An 8,929-nucleotide genomic window follows, 5' to 3' on the forward strand; every position below is an offset into this window, starting at 1 on the left:
CTTGAGGAGAAGTTGTCATTTTATTTCTATTCAGCCTCCACAGAATGCCTTGACTGGGTTAGGAACCCACACAGCTCAGCATCCGGTGCTGGAAAGGACCTGACTTCAAAGGAGCAAGAGGAACTCACTGAACTGAAACAAGATGGTGGTTTAAAGCTAAACTTTGCTGATCTTCCTTTGGACAGTTGTTGCTTATCTGTTGCCAAGGAGTTCCCCATTCTAGCCAACGAAGCTATTTTGACATTGCTCCCGTTTTCAACCACATATCTGTGTGAGCTGAGCTTCTCAAGCTCGATGGCGATAAAAACTAAAAACAGAGAGACTGAGAGATGTTGAGGAAGAGCTTTGTGTGTGTCTTTCTGCCATTACTGCCAGGATATCCATTTTGTGTTCATCCAAACAGCCCCAGCTTTCCCACTAAGTATAAATACATTAAAAAACTATATTATTAACTATATGTATTATAATAAAGGTCATCTAATCTAATATGTACTGTGTTAGAGTGTCTTTTTGTGTCATTTTGGTTGGTGATGTGCCCCAGGATTTTGTGAATGTAAAAAAAAGTCCTCAGTTCAAATGTTGTCGCGGTGTCACCGAAGCGGAAATATTTACTTCAACTTTCAGGTTACAGTCAGAATAATAAGGGGCCGAGCTTTCCTCTCTGAGGTTCACCACGAACAGTCACTACTGGCTAAAACCAGTATGCTTTTGATGCTTGAACAATGGTGTGTTACAGAAGCTTTTGTGTTGATGCTGTATTGTTTCACTGGGCAGTTTTTGGTTTTTCAACTGGAGGCCAGTGGGGGGGTGGGGGCTCTGTTTGTGTGTGTGCTGACCTAGGCCTTCTGGGATAGTCAGATGAGCGACTGGTGTGGCAGCGGGGACAGAGCGAGAAGAGCAAAAGAGTAGAAGGAAAATAGAATCCTGAACGGATGGAGCCGTCGCAACATCGTAACTAAGAATAGTGAGTTAAAACCTGAGAGACGAGGCCGGACTTGTGGAGAGCGACAGACAGAAGCTGTTTGACAGAATGAAATGGAATCAAAGTGACTGAAACTCGCCGGGACTATCAGTAACGGATCGTCAGAGGTGGAGCTTCTCCAACATGCACTAGTGCAGACGTCCACGCGTACACACACACACACACACAGCCTTGGCACTCAACAGCTGTCAGCATGCAGGAGTCTCCAGGGGCCGTGGGTGCAGACGGTAGCTACGCCAGTAATGTTCCAGCCTTCCTGACTAAGCTGTGGACGCTGGTGGAAGATCCAGAAACCAACCACCTCATCTGCTGGAGTACTGTGAGTACATGACCGGATAGAAAGTACAACTCCAGAATAACTCATCAAGTAATACTACCATACGCACTTAAGTACTGTAAGAAATTTGTCTTTGTCTTCTTTGTGTTGTTATAATTTTAGTGTTACTGTATCACACATGTAACGACTAAGCTGTAACCCTGAACCTTGAAAATGAGAGAGATAAAAGAAATATCATGAAACAAAGGACAACTATTTAATGAAAACAGCATTATCCTCATTTTGCTGTTCAAAAAATTATATAAATGAATAGACAGCAGATAGATAACAGTAGAAATTAAATGTTAAATAGACATTTCTCCAAATCTAATTATTAGGATCAGAAATTCAGTTTGATAAATCAGTTCGAAAAATGAATCTATCCATAGAATGGATAGATTGAAATTCATACTTATTTAATTACCTTAGAAAAAATGTTATCAGGATAAGGTAAACATAAAGAACAAAAGAAAAGTAGTACTAGTCTGAGATAATTTCGAGTCTTGACTCTACAGGAATGTAGTATGTCGACGTAACAAGAAGCGGATTCTGAGCAAATATATTCCAACAAATTTCTAGTCAATGAAATGTTAACAGCTTATATTTGACCAATAATAGTAATGCTAGTGTTGCTGGAGTCGTCCCAGGGCATCTGTCTGCCGATGGGAGAGAGGCGGATTGCCCCCCAGGTGAGAAGCTCATCTGGGGGCCACACGAAAGACAAACCTTCACACGACGGACAAGTCGAAGTAACAAACTCACCTAAAGTGCATGTTTTTGGAGGCAAAAGAACCCGGAGAAAACCCACTCTGATGTACTGTAGGATTTGAACATGGTACCTGATGTGAGGCAACAGCTCTACCCACTACGCCAATGTGACCCCCTTTAATAGCTAGAATAATACTAATAATACTAATATGCTGTAATACTCTCTCCAAATAATACGTGATTACAGAACAAATCTCGGAAATTGATTACAAAGAGAAGTGTACTCTGAATGTGCCTATAAGCAGTAGAGCATCATGGGAAGGTGAATGATGGCGTGTGAGGATCGACATTTGAAGATGAGCGAATATGCTACAGCCCGTAGGTTTATTCTTAAATTGTCCATCTGATCATCTGCTTAAATTAACACGTGGCAGAATTCACAAATGCTTTATTGGGGTTCAAAAAGGGCTAGTCTTAAAATGTTCTTCCTTTTTTTAGACATATTAGGTTTGATGTTCGAGATAATGATCTGTAAACACCAGCACATGTTTATCCCAATCAGACGGTCAGATGAACAGGTCTGTCGTTAGGATGGTAGGCTAACAGCTTGTGCTGCCTATGCTGTATGACATCATTATTCCTGTTTTCTAACCCTACATTCCTGATTCTGCTCTGCTGCCTATGCTGGATGACGTCATTATTCCTGTTTTCTAACCCTACATTCCTGATTATACTCTGATGCCTATGCTGTATGACATCATTATTCCTGTTTTCTAACCCTACATTCCTGATTCTGCTCTGCTGCCTATGCTGGATGACGTCATTATTCCTGTTTTCTAACCCTACATTCCTGATTATGCTCTGATGCCTATGCTGGATGATGTCATTATTCCTATTCCTGTTTTCTAACCCTACATTCCTGATTCTGCTCTGCTGCGTATGCTGGATGACGTCATTATTCCTGTTTTCTAACCCTACATTCCTGATTATGCTCTGCTGCCTATGCTGGATGACGTCATTATTCCTGTTTTCTAACCCTACATTCCTGATTATGCTCTGATGCCTATGCTGGATGACGTCATTATTCCTATTCCTGTTTTCTAACCCTACATTCCTGATTATACTCTGATGCCTATGCTGTATGACATCATTATTCCTGTTTTCTAACCCTACATTCCTGATTCTGCTCTGCTGCCTATGCTGGATGACGTCATTATTCCTGTTTTCTAACCCTACATTCCTGATTATGCTCTGATGCCTATGCTGGATGACGTCATTATTCCTATTCCTGTTTTCTAACCCTACATTCCTGATTCTGCTCTGCTGCGTAGGCTGGATGACGTCATTATTCCTGTTTTCTAACCCTACATTCCTGATTATGCTCTGCTGCCTATGCTGGATGACGTCATTATTCCTGTTTTCTAACCCTACATTCCTGATTATGCTCTGATGCCTATGCTGGATGACGTCATTATTCCTATTCCTGTTTTCTAACCCTACATTCCTGATTCTGCTCTGCTGCGTATGCTGGATGACGTCATTATTCCTATTCGTGTTTTCTAACCCTACATTCCTGATTCTGCTCTGCTGCGTATGCTGGATGACGTCATTATTCCTATTCCTGTTTTCTAACCCTACATTCCTGATTCTGCTCTGCTGCGTATGCTGGATGACGTCATTATTCCTGTTTTCTAACCCTACGTTCCTGATTATGCTCTGATGCCTATGCTGGATGACGTCATTATTCCTATTCCTGTTTTCTAACCCTACATTCCTGATTCTGCTCTGCTGCGTATGCTGGATGACGTCATTATTCCTGTTCTCTAACCCTGCATTCCTGATACTGCTCTGTTCCAGACAGGCACTAGTTTCCATGTGTTCGATCAGGGACGCTTCGCCAAGGAAGTTCTCCCAAAGTACTTCAAACACAACAACATGGCCAGCTTCGTCCGACAGCTGAACATGTGTGAGTGAACGCTATTGTCACCCGTGTCTAAGACGGTGTGCGTTCACAGTGACGTTGTGCGCTCTTGAATGTGTGTGTGCCTAGATGGATTCCGTAAGGTGGTGAACATTGAGCAGAGTGGGCTGGTTAAGCCTGAGAGAGACGACACAGAGTTCCAACATCTGTACTTCCTCCAGGGCCACGAACACATGTTGGAGCACATCAAGAGGAAGGTACAGAATCGCAGCTGAAAAGTGGCGGAAAAGAAGTGTAAAGTGAGAAGTTCTTTTCGAGGCTTTGTTTTTCATTTTCCCCCGGTATTTTCAGAATCCATGTTTTGTTTTTTTGTGTTTTTCCCGTATTTACAGATTTCTCCGTACTAATTTCCACAGTACGCCGTACTGCTCAAAAATCTGATTTTCCCGTACGAAAATACGGGGAAACCGTATTAGTTAACAGGTTATATAATATAAAAATGGAATGTCTCGTTGTGGGACTAATAAAGGAATCTTATGTTATCTTAGAAGCGAGATGCCGTTGCCAAAACAGAACCTTGCCTAATGTGCCCTCTATAAAAGGTATATTTGTGCAGCAGTGCTTCAAAGAGCATGCAAATATTTGTCAAATGCTTACGAGCCCCCCGTTACAGTAACATCATGCTGATATTCAGCAGGTACAATGTTTAGCATGTACACAATCTTTGTTTAGCATACGAATCCGTTAGTTCAGGGATAACTCAACAGTCTGATGATCAACCCTGAGACCAGAAGGAGTCACTCTGCTCGACTCACACGCTCGGTGGACGGGCCTCTGGACACCACCTCTGGCTGCGCTTTGTGTGCTCAGGTTTCCATAGTGAAGAGTGAGGAGACCAAGGTTCGTCAGGAGGACCTCAGTAAACTGCTCTACGAAGTTCAGCTGCTCAGGACGCAACAGGATAACATGGAGTGTCAGATGCACGACATGAAACAGTGAGTAGAGACATTCTGTCTCTGTCCTCCAAAGTGCTCCATCCTCTGGACCTGCTGGTTGCATGAACCAGTAGGGTTAGCACGCTCCATGATAGAACACTGTCACATGTTTTCCTCATTATACAGATGGTTCATATGTTATTCCTTTAAGTACCCTTAAATGCAGAAAACTCAATCTCTATTCCCCCCCCCCCCCCCCCCCCATTCTGATGGAAATCTGGTGAAGTTTCAAAACATTTTTCGACTTGACAGAAAACTATTTAGAAAAACAAATAATGCTTTATATGCCATTTTGTAGCAGGACATCAAAAGTCCCTCCTTTGTTTTACCCGTATTCAGGAGGATGGTTTGAGAGGAGCACCTGGTCTGTCCATTATTCCTCTGGCTAAGTTGGAACGAATCGCCCAGTAGATGAAAATACTTTTTCTCTTGAGGTCATTGTTCCTGAAAATAGCTGCTGTGTGACTGTTCTGTTCTGTTCTGTGGGGACGGGGCATTGTCCTGAGTATTGTTTCCTAGTGGCAGGACAGAATGTTCACCTGCTCACCTGATGAGCATGCACGCACACACACACACGCACGCACGCACGTACGCACACACACAGTCTCTCTCTCTGAAGAGCTACAGTCACTAGATATGCTACTGAAGCTGTCTGTGAGGGGTCTGTACAACAAGCAGATACCGAGTTGAAGCACTGACTAGCTAACTAACTAGCTACCTAACTAGCTACTTCCCGATGGCAGTTTGCACGTTACTCAAATCCAAAAATATCACAGGAAATTTTTTCAAATGTTCATAAAACTGCAAATATATAAAGACAGAAATATAGTAATGACATAATGAGCCAATTTCTAAAACAAACCAGTGCTTATACTGTAGATCCTAATTTACCCGTTTGGGAATGAATAAAGTAAATGTCTTGTCTCGTCTCATCTCGCCCCATCTTGACTCGTCTTGTCTAATCTTATCTCATTTTATGCTTGAACTGTTAAATGGTTCAAGTAAACACTCTTAAACAGTCCATCTGCATCAGTTTACTTGAAACCGACAAAGTCCATCAAAATCATAGTGTGATTGGCACTGATCCAGTATGTCCCTCCGAGGTCCATGCTTCAATGGGTTTGAGGATGGCGCCTGCGTCAATGTCCCAGAGACTAGATGTTATAGAACCAAATGTTGGAGAGATGCAAAGTCCAACGTTCTTTCTCCTTCTCATCATGTCCCTCTTCCTGTTTGCAGGCAAAACGAAGTGCTGTGGCGAGAGGTCGTGTCGCTCAGACAGAACCACACCCAGCAACAGAAAGTCTTGAACAAGGTCAGTCCACAATCTTTATATGAACAAAGCAGCTGCGAGTCATTTCAAAAAGGGATTTCACTTCCTGGGCAATCATGATTCTCACAAAAAAGGAAGCCAGCAGAGGAAGATCGATCCAGGGGTTGAAGTATATAAACTGGGGGGGCTACACTTATACCTCGAGAAACGGAGGCAAGACATATAAGAATGCAGAGGACAGCTACGTGGCAAACTAAGGCCATGTTTGCTAGGCAATGCTTTTACTGAGAAGTGGAGATTCTCTTTGCGTTCTCGTGGTATGTTGGAGTTTGAAAGATTGCAGACTGGGGCCCATTTTCAAAAATGACGTTTTTGGGGGTAAAACAGTTGTATGGGAAGTGGCCTCTAATCTTTTGAAAAGACCAGTCACCATTGGAATTGCAAAATGCAATCCTTCTTAAAAATGTGAAGACATCAGACTGGTTCAGGAATGCCAATATCATTTTCAGTCTAATGTCCATGCACGGACAGGGAACGCCATTCTGTGGTGTTGATTTTGTTACACTGCTCCATGCTGGCCTGGTAGGTAAACTACAGCTTTGTGAGCACAACCTTGAAAATGATTTCCACAATGCTATAAGCACAAACATGGAAATATAGAGGACACATCAAGGGACATGCATAATGAATATATAATAATACAAAATTGATCATTCCAATATTTTTTATGGAAATTTTTACCTTTGAAACATTCCATACATTTGCTTGTAATACTTGTGTACTTGTGGTATTGTAACTTTTATAGAAAGGCGGTCAACTTGTATTTATTTTTCTGATTTGAGCTTGCAATAAGAAAAGAATGGTGAGTTTGAGAGTGGGAGTGAGTGTGAGAGTGAGTGTGTGTGAGAGTGAGAGTGTGTGAGTGTGAGAGTGAGAGTGAGAGTGAGGGTGAGGGTGAGAGTGAGTGTGAGAGTGAGGGTGAGAGTGAGTGTGAGAGTGAGAGTGAGAGTGAGTGTGAGTGTGTGTGAGAGTGAGAGTGAGAGTGAGAGTGAGTGTGTTTCCTGTGTGTCAGAATGCTGATTCATGCTGGGCTTTTTCTGTCTTTGCCAGCTGATTCAGTTTCTGTTCAGCCAGATGCAGTCCAACACCCCCAGCACTGTGGGCCTAAAGAGAAAGCTGTGAGTACACACACACACACGCACACGCACACACACTCTCACACACACACACACACACTGGGGCAGGGGGAAGGGCTGGCTCAGCTGACAGCTGAATGGAGACGAGTGCTGAATCAGTCGGTCAGACACACGTTCACGCTCAGCGAAGGCAGCGCTGGGTTCGTGACCCCGGGGGGAAAGCGTCGCGTCAGCTTTGCTGCTGAGAGTGAACAAGCCCAGCACGAGAAAGACAAAGCACGCAGGGACACAAAAGTCCAGTAAATATGGGCGTTTCTCAAAATCTCTTCTCTGAAGTTTCATGAAAATTGGACAGTTTTAGTTTATTTGCAATCCGAACAAACAAAGACAAAGAGACACGGGGACAGCACAAACGCTTTGGTGGACGTAATGCCAGTCATTCTCTCTGGCATTAATCCTCTGTCATGACTCAGCGATTCCGTGATGCTGTCCTTCCCATCAGTGGTGCATTGAGCTAAATGCTAATGAGTTAGCCGGGTCAGTGCTAACACACTGATGATGAAGTACAATGTTTACTGATGTGTACCAGTGTTCTATTGGGTGCACCATCTACGTGCACCATGTTATAGATGATTGTTATTGAATATGGATGTTTCAACTCATTGTCATGTTACACAGCCTGGTTTCCTTTATCAATACAGTATATGTCAGATTTAAATCATGCAGCTCACTGATCAGGCAGTGCATCAGATGGACAGGCTGACCTTTTGGTCAACAACTCTGGGTAAAGAACAGACGTGTGTTGGGTGTTTGTCATCTACTCGTGGCCTGTTCTGCTTGACTGGCTGTTTAGACTCCAGATGAGTCGCAGGTTGAACTCTAATGTGCCCCCTCAGGCCCCTGATGTTGGACGATGGATCCCCCAGCCCCCCTGCCTCCAAGTTCAGCCATGCTCACCCAATGGAGTCCGTGCATGAGTCCTTCTACATCCAGTCAGTGAGTGATGACCAGGGCTGTGTTTAAACAGGAGCATCCTCTCGCCAATATTAATTACTTTTTGCATCAAAAAAAACTTTTCCTGCATTGTCATACATGTTGTCACAAACACACAGCAACATGTTGTCTATCTATCATCTATCTATCTAACTATCATCTATCTAACTATCATCTATCTAGCTATCTATCTACATATCTACCTACCTACCTACTGTTAGGGTGTTCCTCAACCCTCCCCGGTTCTTCTTCTCCGTGTGGGTGCGTGGTCAATAAAGAGGATTTTGGTCACGATTAAAATATTTATATAATATGCAGATCAATACAAGTTGGTTCAGATATCAGCGCTGAGGTTCGATCCTGCTCCGTGTGTCTGTCTCAGGTCCGAACAAAGGGCCGCCCTCTGCGTCCGCGTCTTTCAATGTCCATGAGTCCGGCCCCCTCCGGGTGGGGGTCCCGCCCCAGCCAATCTAAGCCCATGTTTATCTGTGTTGTGTGACATCACTGCTGTGATGCGTTCAATTGAAATCAGTCATTAAAATAACAAACTAACTGTGGTGCGTTCCTAGTGGTGTCGGCATGTAATTACTTTGTGGAATCCCATC

At 43.4% G+C, this 8,929-nt stretch overlaps 1 protein-coding gene across 1 annotated transcript in view; it reads left to right on the forward strand.

Moving 5' to 3' along the window:
* Positions 1-1,175: 1,175 nt before the first annotated feature.
* Positions 1,176-8,929, forward strand: part of hsf4 (heat shock transcription factor 4) — an 11,617-nt gene continuing 3,863 nt past the window's right edge. The window contains exons 1-7 of the mRNA XM_068738990.1: positions 1,176-1,301; positions 3,864-3,972; positions 4,057-4,184; positions 4,798-4,922; positions 6,162-6,237; positions 7,306-7,373; positions 8,228-8,327. Coding sequence (XP_068595091.1) covers positions 1,176-1,301; positions 3,864-3,972; positions 4,057-4,184; positions 4,798-4,922; positions 6,162-6,237; positions 7,306-7,373; positions 8,228-8,327 — 732 coding nt within the window. The remainder of the gene's footprint in view (positions 1,302-3,863; positions 3,973-4,056; positions 4,185-4,797; positions 4,923-6,161; positions 6,238-7,305; positions 7,374-8,227; positions 8,328-8,929) is intronic.

Source organism: Brachionichthys hirsutus, chromosome 5 (genome assembly GCF_040956055.1).
Source record: "Brachionichthys hirsutus isolate HB-005 chromosome 5, CSIRO-AGI_Bhir_v1, whole genome shotgun sequence".
Taxonomy (NCBI): Eukaryota; Metazoa; Chordata; class Actinopteri; order Lophiiformes; family Brachionichthyidae; genus Brachionichthys; species Brachionichthys hirsutus.